This window comes from Scatophagus argus, chromosome 6, assembly GCF_020382885.2.
Source record: "Scatophagus argus isolate fScaArg1 chromosome 6, fScaArg1.pri, whole genome shotgun sequence".
Taxonomy (NCBI): Eukaryota; Metazoa; Chordata; class Actinopteri; family Scatophagidae; genus Scatophagus; species Scatophagus argus.
The window spans coordinates 10,641,487-10,655,530 of record NC_058498.1 but is presented as its reverse complement, the minus strand read 5'-3'; the positions used below and the strand labels follow the sequence as shown (position 1 = coordinate 10,655,530).

Here is a 14,044-nt window from a genome sequence, read left to right as displayed (position 1 = left end):
AGTTATCAAATCAGTGGAATGGAAGTATAAAGTAGCAGAAAATGTAAATACTACTGGAAATTGTACCTGAGTAAATGTGCTTTACTGTTACTTTCAACAGTCTGTCTTAGAGGTTTGTTGAACAAGCTCCCTACAGTAAGGAGTCCTACAGGAAGTCTGACTGACCAAACAAGATCACAGACAAACTAGTAAAATTACTGCATGCTTGTCTTACAAACTGAACAGTTTCCAAGATATCTATCCAAATATATGGCCTGCTGCATTACACTGTGTCAACCAATGGCACCACCTAGTGTGGATAGTGGATATAATGCAACATTTTTCAACCTCAGCAATGTGCCTGGTGAGCACAACAGCCAAGCGCAGTAAACCTGAGCTGTATGGGTAGGAGTGTCTGGAAAATGTGTCCAGTAACCTTGTTTTTGTATCTGTATAAAATAAAAGAAATATCACTACATGTTTTGACAATGAATTTCAGGTTTATAGGCATGCATTCATACCTGCAGCTTCACTACTCATGAAAACCATTCGTGAACGATTACCTGCTCTGAGGTGCTTTTGGTTTAATGTTGTAAAAACTGTCATCACAAATCTCACACTTAAAGCATGAAACACATGAAACCTGAGTTTATATATGTTACAGATCATGGCTGTTTTCATTTGAAGATGTTAACCGAGCTTTTGAAATACATTTAAATAATTATGCTCATCACAGGTGAGCAGTTTCATGTGCATGTTTTCCAGTGTATGTTTGTGAGTTTGACTTGTTTATTCATAGTTTAAATATGCAATAGCATATTTACTACTGGCAACCCCCCTGGTTAAATCATGCTGCATACGAGTTGTTCCATGACCAGATACAAATGATGACGATGAAGCTGACAGTGATGAAGACGATGTACAAGCCGAACAGCAGGCGATCGATCACTATCCCGATCATGTGCCATTCCTGCGAGGTTTTGCTGCCCTGGAAGTGTTTGTCCACTTGGAGGCGGATGGCAGTGAGATCTCTGCTCAGCTTCCTCAGTTCATCCAGGGTCGGCTCATGAGGCAATTTCTCCAGATGCGTGTCACCGGAGACGCCCTGAAGATCTCTTGAAGAGATGGTGCTGGTATTCACTGCTGAGTGTTGTCAAAAACAAAGAACAGCTAATTTTGATTATTAATCATGTAAAGTAGCTGCTCACTGATCATGTAAAACTCATTGAAAAACAAGTTTTCACAGCTCACAGTGCCGACCTCCACCTCTCAGTGGATCTACAACTTCCTCACTGACAGGAGGCAGCAGGTGAGGCTGGGGAGCATCACCTCCAGCACCAGAACCATCAGTACCGGCGCCCCCCAGGGGTGTGTTCTTTCCCCGCTGCTCTTCTCCCTATACACTAACGACTGCTCCTCAGGGGACCCGTCCGTTAAACTACTTAAGTTTGCAGACGACACAACAGTAGTTGGCCTCATCAAGGACGGTGATGAGGCTGCCTACAGACGTGAAGTAAACCAGCTGGTCCTCTGGTGTGGTCAGAACAACCTGGAGCTTAACCCGCTCAAGACTGTGGAGATGACAGTGGACTTTAGGAAGAACCCACCCACCTTACCTCCTCTTACCATTTTCAACAACACAGTGTCTACTGTGGACTCCTTTAAGTTCCTGGGAACTACAATCACCCGGGATCTCAAGTGGAAGTCCCACGTAGACCTAATCAGGAAAAAGGCCCAGCAGAGGTTGTATTTTCTGCGACAGCTGAAGAAGTTCAACCTGCCTCAGGAGCTGCTGACCATCTTCTACACCTCCATCGTCCAGTCTGTTCTCTGCACTTCCATCACTGTCTGGTTTGGATCGGCCACCAAACAGGACAGAAACAGACTGCAACGGACAATCAGGTCTGCAGAAAAAATCATCGGGGCCGACCTGCCCTCCATCCAGGACTTATACCAGTCCAGGGTCAAAAAACGGGCAGGAAGCATCACTGCAGACCCCTCACACCCTGCACACAAACTGTTTGATCTGCTTCCCTCTGGTAGGTGTTACAGAGCTCTGTATGCCAAGACCTTCTTCCCCCAGGCTGTCTCCCTGATCTCCCTGTAAACCACCTGCCATTGTGTGAACCATCACACTGTTTGCACTACATCATTCCACTGTTTGCACTACATGTATATATATATATATATATATATATATATATATATATATATATATATATATTCCCTTTCTTGTAAATACTTTATTCTTCATTTGTATTATTATTATTGCTATTTTGTATTTTGTATGGTGCACAGGACAGAGAAAAATCCGGAGTCAAATTCCTTGTATGGTCACACATACTTGGCAAATAAAGCTGATTCTGATTCTGATTCATTGCACTACTGTCATTTGCACTACTCTGTCAGTCATTTGCACTACTCTGTAATTTGCACAATACCGCAGTACTGTTTAGATAGCTTTATTCTGATGTTTATATCGTTTATATCTTTTATTCTGATTGCTTTTTTTTATATATTTATATAGCGTTGTTTATATTTATTTTGTTAGGTAATTGGGCTTATACCGGGACCGGGGAAACTAATTTCGTTCCACCTCATGTTTCTACATGTGTGAAATGACAATAAAGCTCCTTGAATCCTTGAATGCTGACTTTGTCAGTCTAAATTGCATCTTGATCAAATTATCCAACAATCATGAAAAATAGTTATTTCTTATTGGCTAATTATTGTCAAATGTAGTTTAACTGTCTTTCTCGTGTGTAAAATCAGTGCCCAAACATGGCAGCAATGCTTCTAAGCAAAGCCTACCTACCTGCAGATACCCAGACGGTGTGGTGTGTGATGTTGATCTCTCAAACATTTACTGTCACAATTATTTGCACCCTTTCCACTGTTCACTGTATAAAACGTGAGTCAGATCTAACATCTTAACACCAATTATTGTGATCGAGAGACCTTTAAAAGCTGGTCAGGTGAGCTGAATCGAGTCAAAATAGATACCAGAAAGTAAAGATAAAGGGTCAAACATCTCCTTCAAAGTTGTAGGAGGATGAATGCAAACTTCACCACGGCTACTGTTCCACTGAATAACTGTTTGTTGAATAGATTGACAGAGGGGAAATGCTTTAGCGCAATTTCCAGCCTTTTCATCTTTTTAAGTGTTCTAACAATAGGATGCCTCTGAAGGAATGTTGGGCAGCACTGGTTGGGAACCATGACTTCACAGCACGCTTCTAGTGCAACACACCTCAACATGAATTAACCTGCCGCTTTTTTTTTGCTTGAGGGTGTTTCATCAGCGCACTTTGAACCACAGATGAACTTTGAAAAGCACTTTTTACTTGCCCGCCCGATGTTACATAAGCACAGTACTTTGCAGTTATCCAAAATGTACTGATTCTCATAAGTTCTTTAACAAAGCAGGTGACAGTAAACCAATGCATATTAGTGCTATTGTAACTTAACATGTTGTCCAATCATTTATTTAGTCCATTAAATGCTGATATTCCCTGCAAATTGGGAGTCAAACTAAATCAGCTGTCTGGTCAAAGTATTCTAGTAGTATTAGTAGTAGTAGAGTATAATGGTAGTACACCTTTAGAAGATGGGTTGAGGAAGACGGTGACTCTGTTGCTGTTTTTCTTCGGAGGGAGACAAACAACAACAGCTAGATACCGCAACACGAGGACACTGAGCCAGTGAGGCACCTCACTGTACTGGCTGGAGCTGAACTGGATGTTAGTGATGAACACGGTCTCCAATAGGCTGGCCACCATCAGAGCGAGACTGAGGGAGAAGAAAACATCTGCAGGAAACAGCACAACAACACAGAGGTTTTAGTACATATTAAGTAAATAAAGTACTGCATGATTTCATGCCTCCCACCAACAGTTATCAGTCATGTCTTGTTTGCAATCCTTTTCGGGAAATGATGTTTACATGAAAACTTGAGAAACTTGTTATTCATCTGCTACAGCATTGTGATCATCCGCATGGAGGCTTGTTTTACTTTATGAACTAGAACATAACCAGAATCCTAATGTTCAAGTTCAAGTCAACACACTTAATGAAATATTTTCACACAAGGTGGGGCACAGCCGTAGGTGGTAGCGCTACTTAAAAAGAGTCTCTGAACACGAGGTATTAAAGGGCTTTTAATTAGTCCCAAAACCTGCATGTATTTGCTGGCATTGCCACCACAGTTTTGGTAAAAATAAAAAAGGATAACAAGCCCTTAAAGTGAGAAAAAAGTTTTCTATGCTCAAGTTTCCCTCTTGACCATTAGATGGAGTCATTTTTATTTCAGCTCATTTCTTGGATTGCAATCTAATCTTTGAATAGCAAAGTCTTTTTACTAATTGTAGGAAATCGAAATAAGTGGCCTTGAGGCAAGCTGACCAAATATTTTCACAGTACAAAAAAATGTCAATATGTGTTTTTATAAGGAGATACATACGCACACTTTTTTACCATTATGACATGTAATGCTGTGAGAATTGTATAGAGGATAATCCACTCATTTGAACGAAAAAGGCTAATGTGCAAGTGTAAGAGGAGTGTCATCTCACACTATAACAAAATAGCTAACCAACAGTAAAAAATTTATTATTAGAAATATATATATATAGTTAGCAGACTTTATATTATGATTATAACATAGATAGGAATATTAGCAATACTAGCTAGCTAGCTTGAATCTTTGAGCTACAAGTTGATCTCTTCTGTTTTATTTTCTTGCCCACATTTATTTACATTTTGACAATCTGACACCATTTAAACCACACCAAATTAACTGTTAGCGGCTCCTTTTGCAAGATGCCTGTGGATGTACAGGCAACTATCGCTGGATTACTCGGATACTGAGGCAGGCAACTTAAAACTTTTTTCTATAATGTATAAGCAGGTTTCATCACGTCTTTATGTAAATTGCTGACATTGAGAAATAAAAAATTGCTGCAATCAGGGTGTGTGTGTGTGTGTGTGTGTGTGTGTGTGTCACAGCCACCACTTCAGTTCCAACAAGCAGGCAAAACCATCTCTTTTCAGATACTGTCGTTCGATCTAATGTTACTCTAAATAAGCTTTCACTGGGACTACCTTCAGCCTCAGAAATGGTCCCTCGTATAAATGACCTTAATTCAAATCAAATTCATTTATGAAGCCTCTGCAATAAAATACAGAGGTTTTGCTCACCAATGAGAGGTGTTGTCTCCCCGGTGTTAGGCAGCAGGTCGTTCATGATGAGCAGGAAGACTGTGTAGCCCAGGATGAGGGTCATCTTGAAGGAGGACCGGTCCACACTCTGGGGAGGCAGCAGGAAGCTGAAGAGGTCCAGTGTGACGAGGAAGCAGCTGGGCATAATGAGGTTCACCACATACAGGATTGGCCTACGTCTGAGAATGATCTTAAGAAAACGCAAAGACACAACATCTCAAGATTTTAGTAAGCAAATTTATCTTTATATTTGAATCTGAAGTCAGGTGGACTCACTTTTGGTTTCTTGTTACACATTTAACATGTGCTACCCTGCAAATGTTGACATTTTGTAAATAAATTATGACTGAATACATTTTGATATAGGCCACTGGTACACAGGGGACATGACTTCAGTTCCCTTAAACGGTAGCTATGGGCCTGAATACAGCAACATAATGTCACTGACATATTTTCAAAATAAAACACAGATTTGCTTTTAGTTGTAAATACTGAGTGTTAAAGAAGCTCTGCAATGATCGATCATATCAGTACCAAATCCATACCACACGCTCACATATTTTGCTGTCTCTTTGTTAAATTAAATTTTCAGTGTAATTTTGAAGTTCTCTGCTCTGACTGATGTCTGACATACTATTTCATTCCCTGTTAGTATAAAATGGTTAAGAATGGTGATTTCATCAATACAGCAAAAAAACATTATATTATGGTTACTATTGCATACAGTTAGTGTGTAGCGTGGATTTAGCTATGATCAGCTACTGCAGTTCCAGCTATATCATCACAGAATAATTAGATAATGTAATAATAATTAAAAGTGCTTACATAGTATTTAATCTCAGAGTAAGTTCCTTCATTTAATGCCAGGCTAGAAGAATCTATACTCAAACCAGCAAGCTCCCATTCCCCTCTGGTTAGGATTACATTTCTGGACTCGTTCAGGATCTGTTCAGCCGTGTAGCCTTGAACCATCTTTATGTCTGTAGCTTGAACAAAATTTGACAGCACAGTTTTGTTTTGAGCAATTAGAAGCACAAAGTAAGGTTTTGGATTAATATTCATCCACATGCAAAGGAATATTTTAACACTTTAAATTTAATCTTTCAAATGGTTGACACAGAGAATCAAAGCTGCATTTTATCCTGCATATTTTAAGACAAACAGTTTAAAGCTCAGATTTTTATTTTCAAGCAGACTTACCAAAGTGTAGATATGATCCAAGAGTAAGCGAGCAGTTTTGGACATCAAAAGGGAAAGTGTAGATATCTAATCTGCAGGAGCTGACCACTTTTACTGGCTTATCATCATAAACACGACCTGTGTTGTATAAGTAGACGTAGGGAAAGCCTTCAATTTTGTCCATGTCCAACCTGAAAACAAAAACAGAAGGGAATTAATAAAAACATTGTTAATTGTTTAATGAATTCGACAACTGCTGAACAGAGAGAAGAAAGCAAAGAAAGCTCTGTTTATTTATTTAAAAGTTTAATTTATTTTCAGTGAAAATGGGTTTGCCTTTTTGTACTTTATTATTTACTTTTTTTTCTTTTTTAAATGCCCCACTTTTAAAAAGTCCTATTTTCAGCATAAAAATGATCAAAAGGAGTTTGCCTCTCTTATGTCAGGCTTACAGCATCAAAGATTGCTCTCCTAATGTTGTCTTCAGTTTAGATTTTCACTTTAATGCTCGTTTCTCTCATTTGGACAAAAATTTGAAAACTATTGAATATCTTTTTAACTTACAACTCTGAAATCTGGATGTCTGGGACCCAAAGCTTTTCCCGAGGGATAGAGACTCTTGTAGTTCCACATTCCTGCTCATCCCAGCTCAGTCCCTCTATATGCCACTCCTGCATTAAACAGACAGGCCATAAATTTCAACAAATATGTTTCATCCCAAAAAACCACACACACACATATATATGAGAAAATCTTATCAAATGATAAGCAAAGCTTATTGTTTTATTGTTTTGTCAGTGCACTCAAAGCTTACCAGAACTTCCCATAACACTGCTGTCAGGGTTTGTGTTTTTTCATCCTACGGGTGAGACATATTTTATAAGTTAAATACAGCCCAATAGTGCAGATTTGTTATGAATTTGAATCAATGACTAGTAAAAACACACTCACCACTCCAGAAATTGCCACCACAGTGATACTGATGGTTACATTCATCGGATCTGAAAAGCTCTTTACCGGACGTATCAGTGATTCAGAGAACAAATTCTTCTCAAGTGCATTTATCAACGATTTAGGGGTTGGGCTGGTGCAGTTCAATGCTGCAACAAAGCCTGAGTTTAAAAAGAGAAAGTAGAAAACAAAATTTGGGAAATGTCTCATATAAATGCACATGTAAGAGGACACAATGGCAGAGTCAGGCAATCATGTCCTCATCAGCTCTTCTCTCCTTCATAAGGCAAAATAGAATTTGTTTGACAGATAATGTGGTAGGCTTCAGATCATGAGCTGCTCCTTTCCTTCTCCATATTTTTTTTTTCCATCATCCTGGAACAAGTTAATCTTGGTTTCATCAGTCCAGAGTTTTTAGGGTTACCATTGGTTTGCACCTTTGCTGTGTAGCCTCTGAAAGTCTTCACTTTGCTCACATCTCGACGGTTTCATTTTGAATTCACTGTGGTGGTGTTCAGAAGCCAAATGCCAGAAAACCTACATTTATTCCAATATATATATGGAACAATATAACTATATGTCATTTTCTTGTATTTTCTAGCAAACCTGTAGGTAAATTTTAAATAGAATAAAATATATTTTGTCTTTGAAAGACAACCAGCAGTTGTACAGGTTTAAACAAATCATCTTTTTATATTTCTTGGACAGTTAAATGGTTTTCCCGCCTTACCGTGCAGCAGCATGAAGCAGACGAAGATGAGCTTTACCTCTGTCATTTTCAGTCTCAGCTAAGCCCCTATCATTACAATTTCCTTGAAAAACAAATTAAAATCATCGACAGTCTTCTCTGTCTAATTGAAACATTCTGCCAGAGAAACGTGAATTTCAATAACTAGATGAAACGTGTAACCGCCTCCACAGACTAATATTGACTCTACACTACAGCGTGACATAAGCCTTAGGTATTCCCAGTTGCTTGTTATTTGAGGACCGTTTGCGTATTGCGTGCTTGGATTGTACAACAGGTCTTGTTGCCTCTTTTCCTTATTGGATGGAAGTTTATTAAATATTAGAATAAAGGTTCTGACCTGTTAATGGTACTAAATGAAATTCTTAAATGAAGTTATGTCATAAGTCATCTTGTGGGAGAACATAAATGTCTGCTGATATGTTTGCTGATGATGTCCTCTTGTGTAATTATTGATAATATATTGATTATACAGTTACTGCCTCTATACTGTACTGTATTGAGTTAATTGCCCTTCTTTAAAAATCAAACACAGAGGAAAAAACTTGCACAATCATCACAGAAACAATGATATAATAATAATAATAATAAATGTTGGAAGAGATCTTCTTTTGCCTTCTAATTATACAAATTGCTTTTTAATTTAATTTTTAGACATCTCATGAATTGTCTGTGACTTGAGCTCCAGACGCCATTCAAATCCAACCATCCAGTTAGGACTGGCTGATCCAGACACACCACATGGAGATGATGACCAGGGCGTAACAGGAGATGAGCAGCAGATAGATGCGGAAGAGCAGGAAGTCGAGGACATATCCCACGTGGCACCACTGTTCCTGCAGCTCGCTCTCCTTCTGCAGCGAGGTGAGGTGGGCACGGAGGTCACCCAAGTACTGACAGATCTGTTGCAGTTCAGGCAGAGCAGTTGTACCTGCGGGAAGATGACAACAGGACAGATCACAGTACTCTGTACTCTACACCCTGAAACCTAATGCTCACTTACCAAAATATGTTCTGTGTAGAGTGAAGTTATCTGACCTCTCCCTTTATTAAAATGCTAATATACTCTGTTTTGTTTGTTGAATGTCCTTAATGAGTGGCAGTGGGACTCAATTCCTTCCATAACATCTCCATTCTAACACTATACAGGTCACCACTTTCTTCCCTCTTAACAGTTTTGTATTATTTGAAACTATTATATTTGGGAGTTATGGTGCAGCTTCTGATGCTGCAGTGACTTCCTGTTTATGTAAATGATTTTGATTGGAAGGCGTTTCAATAGCTAAGGTATTCTTTAAGCTTTAATAGTGCGACCCAATTTGTTCTTTGAACTCTTAATCTATTAATGTATTTACACATAGTTATGATAGATTTATGTATATATGGAAAGGGTTGCTTATCATTTCTCTGAAGCTGAGCTGACGAATAATGAGAAAATACAATAATGAGGGAGAGCATCACTGTTAACCTTTCACTTTATAGGCTTTAAATGTTTGCCTGACGTTCATATTTCTTTTTTTTGACGACTTTAAGTAGCGTTTGACATTTACCGAGTCTGTTTAATTACCTCCGTTGCTGGCTGGGTGCTGAGAAGGTGTCTGGCTGGTTGGTTGGATGATCCACGGCCCCGAAGTGCCATTTGATCTGTCAGGTTTATCCTTGTGTAGTACAGAAGGGGGATGGATGTCCTCTGGCCATCGGTAGCAGATGAGATTGGCTACGTGTTTGAGGACAACCACCCTCACCCAGTTTGGAACCTCTTGGTATTTCATGGAGCTGTGGTGGAGGACGTTGGTAATGATGACCGTCTCCAGTAGACTGATGACCATGAGGGCCAGACACACAGAGAAATAAATACCTAGATTGAAGGATAGATTGAGAGATTGAAGGTTGCACATTAATGGGGGTCATGTAAAACTTTATAGATTTTAAGTTTTTTTCAGTGGCATAGAGCTAAAATATATCAAGCATTCAAAACCCACCTTCAAGACCATACTTTGTATTGTATTGTTAAAATGCTGCACATTTATGAAACAAACTCTCATCTTTAATGAAAAGTGTTGCACAAGAAAGGCAGGCTGCATAAATTCAGCACCTGTTTTCAGCTTTCAGTACAAATGAATGGACACTAATAGGACAATAATAGAGTGATAAGCAGATCTGTGTGCTGTCTTTACTGACTGGGTTGACCTCAGCGAGCAGCATGGCATCAAAACCTACACACATATTACATCTTGTTTAATGGACAGACATAAGATCTACAGAAGAGAAACTAAAGAGAGAGCAGTGAGATAAACGTTGGTTCATCTCAGTCATTTGATTTATTTGTTAAAATGAAAACACTGATTTACACCATGTGGTCTTACTGATGGTGGAACATATAAGCCAGGCTATGTTAGCGCTCAGGTCACCCCTTCACATCACTACCCCTGACCTATGATGGGCGTGCCGTTAGCTGTGCTGGGCAGCAGGTCGTTCATGATGAGCAGGAAGACGGTGTAGCCCAGGATGAGGGTCATCTTGAAGGAGGCGCGATCGACACTGTGTGGCGGCAGGTAGAAGGACAGGATGTCGATGAGCATGAGGAAGGAGCTGGGGATCAGCAGGTTGACCACGTAGAGAACTGGCCGCCGCTTTATGACCACCTAGTGAACAACAGTCAGTCGGAGGGGTCTAACCACCTTCACTGTGTTGGGCATAAAGGTCCATATAACAAACTAACTGACTAAAGGAACGAAATTACCTGACAAGTATAACATTTAAATATGACAGTATGTGCACCAAGTCAAAATGAGTTATTGTTCTTGGGAAATACTGTGATTTATTCTTGGTTAATTCTGTGGCAGCAGAAACTGGTTGTGAACACATCATATCGTATCATCCTAAAAATATCAATTATAGCTCCTTCGAAGGAATAATTTCACATTTTGGGAAATACACAAATTCCTTACCAAGATGGATTATGCTAATTGGTGAGCTTTTGCTGTACTGTGTCTGACAGCCAGACATTTTATTTTCCCTCACCCAGAAGGTGATGATGTCCCACTCATCGATGCCAAACTGGAGGATGGAGGTCTCCCCCAGAATGTCCACCAGCTCCCACTCTCCACTGGCTTCCAGGTAGCGCTTTGAGTTTTTAGACATTTCCATAAATGTCAGTGCTGGACTGACCCTCACGTCTCTTACTGTTAAAGAGAGAACAGAGCAGTCTAAGGTGACCTAAATAAATAACTTATTTGAATGTAATAACTGGTTGATTACATGATCATCTATATTTTTATGTTCTTTTTTTGTATTTATTTTATTCCCTGCAAAACATCCCAAAAGTACAACAGATTGCCGTTGCATTTTCTGAACCACTGCGGAAGCAACTTTGGATTCTATTTACTATGAGCAAAGCAAATGACTTTGTGAATTTACGATTGTGGAAATGTAAAAGAGCCTTTTCTCACTGGTGTGCATGTAGGAGCCAAATGTGAATGTGCAGTTCTGCACGTCAAAAGGAAAGCTGAAGATCTCCAGGTTGCAGGCCGAGACAAGCCGCAGCATCCTGTCCCAGCGGATGTGACCTGTGTGGTTCACGTAGACATAAGGACACGCTTGGGAAACGTCATCGTCCACACTGAGAAGGTTAAATAGAAACACAGTGAGATGGTATTTAAATCAGCCCCAGGGGGAAACAAATACATGAGGTGAAATGAGGTAAAACCACTTTTCAAAGAGTTCATACAACTTCTGTGCTCTATTTTGCATTCTGGATTTTCATAAAAAGTGTATCTATCTAAATTGAAGAACACTTGCAGTGATTGGGTGTATGCAAAACCATATAAATAAATCTTTTTTTCCCATTGATTTGGGTATAAAAGGGTTGAATGCAGGTATTATATATATATATATATAAATTTATTGTGTGTGTGTGTATTTTACTTATACATTATCTGACTGACTACTGAACTAACTTTAGATTCTACTTCTACTTGATGCTAGTGACTTTACGAGTTTATGATTTTGTAAATGTTTAGGAGCCAAATGGAAATAAAAACATAAAAACAAATAAAAAAATAAAAACTGAAGATCTTCAAGTCTTGCAAGTGTCTAGATGTGGGTACAAAATGGATCGTATGCATATTGTTTGACTGGAGAGCTTTCGAAACTACTTTGTGCCACGTTATTTTGGTCAATAACAGAAAGGTATTCCTTTTCTGTTATTCGCCCTTTAGATGACTGCACCCTGTGTAGCCCCTGAGACTGATGTGTGGGCCTCCACCTCAGGCAGCTGGTTCACAAGATTAGGACACATAGTTCTGAATCAGACAGGAGTTGAGATCTCTGGCGCCTAACATGATGTCACCCATCTGTGTCAGGCCACAGATCCACTTTTGTGTCGAAGCCCTCAGAGATCGATCAGAAAGAAAGAAAAAGCCTTTTACAGCTGGAGAACTCACAACTCATACACGATGATGTCTGGAGACCAGAGCTGCTTCACAGGGAGAGAAATCTTGGTGATGCCATCACACTCATCAGGATCCCAGACCAGGAACTCATGATGCCAGTACTGCAGTAAAGTAGTTCAGGAATAATGGAATACTTTAATTTTATAATCTCTGTATTTGATCCTGCTGTGGTTACAGTCATATAATAAATTTGTAACAGATTGTTTTACATTTATTGACAGTGTATGAAGTATTTCCATGCTGCTTACCAGTCGCAGCCACAGGAAAGTAGTGAGTATCTGGGTTTTCTCGTTCTGAAATACAGTAAATAGAAGCAAACCTCATGAAAAGCTCATTGCAACCTCTTGAACCCACGTTAGAGTTAAGTCAGAGGTGACGTGACAAACTCACCACACCCAGGACAGCATACAGGGTGAAGGAGATGTTGGCTATGGTGGGATTGCTGAGGTTCACTGCTGGTCTGAAGGACTGTAAATCAAAAACAGCCTGCAAGGACTCATAGGTTGGGCCGCTGTGGCCTTCTTTACAGGACAGTTTGCTGCAACACAGAGACACTGACAAGAGAAGGTTTGCACCTTTAAACTTTCTCACCATTCATGTTGAGAATAGATTTTCTTTTGAATTTTTCTAAATGCACACCCATTCTAAACAATATAAAACAAAAATGCTGAACCTTGTACTTACAGGTTTACGGATGGTTGAAATGCAACAGTACAATGATAAAATATATTAACTTAAACGTTAGTAAGCAGAATAATATTTGTAGACTTAAATATCATGTAAAAAGCAGGATTATTTGGACATGGAACAAAAAAATGAGCTTTCAATAGTAATTACATCATTAAAGTGGAAGCCAAACATCCAGATGCATTGAGTAATGACATTACATAGCATGGGCCAAATGCTGTTTGACAGTAAACATGTCACAATCGTGTTCTTTAATTACTTCAATTTAATTTCTTTAATTAGTTCTTCAAACACAATATACCGTAACAATTCAGATTAGTTGAACGATTCCTTTATTATGAATTCAACACTACACAAATGTGATTTATCACAAATATGAAGTATAACGGACAGAGAAGTGATAGCTACCCCTTTTCTCCATTTAAACATTCCCGTATGCCATGGCAAGAATGAATTAAAATCTGTAAAACTGAAATGATGACATCAGTATCATTGTACTGCAAGGATCATTTAAACCTGAAACATACGGGATAAACTACTACAATAATTATTATTAAAATGACAACAGTATTGCTTATTTTTTCACATGAGGAGGAAGATGAACGTTTGCAGAGCTAAACATGCTTCAGTGTTGCAAATAAAACACATAAAATACACAACTACAAAGAATACAGCAGTGAATAAAAGGAGGTTATCTTTACCTGACAGTAAGAGAAAACCTGAGATGATGGTGACATTCTGACAGCGATTCATGCTGGATGCTTCTGGTGGACCAAATAATCTCCACAAGCACTGAGCTAGTTGTGTGTAAAGCAAAGGTAGCTTCTGC

General features: G+C 39.1%; 1 protein-coding gene across 1 annotated transcript; it reads right to left on the bottom strand.

The window, feature by feature from the left end:
* Positions 1 to 612: 612 nt before the first annotated feature.
* LOC124060696 (5-hydroxytryptamine receptor 3A-like) lies at positions 613 to 13,968 on the bottom strand. Its single transcript, XM_046391942.1, has 13 exons — positions 13,917 to 13,968; positions 12,919 to 13,082; positions 12,777 to 12,821; positions 12,520 to 12,629; positions 11,527 to 11,696; positions 11,099 to 11,259; positions 10,509 to 10,719; positions 9,642 to 9,932; positions 8,795 to 9,005; positions 6,491 to 6,566; positions 5,176 to 5,386; positions 3,578 to 3,799; positions 613 to 1,122 (listed from the first exon to the last, which is right to left on the bottom strand). The coding sequence occupies exons 1-13, from the start codon at positions 13,966 to 13,968 to the stop codon at positions 827 to 829; spliced, it is 2,220 nt and encodes a 739-aa protein (XP_046247898.1). The 3' UTR covers positions 613 to 826.
* Between the last annotated feature and the right edge of the window lie 76 nt (positions 13,969 to 14,044).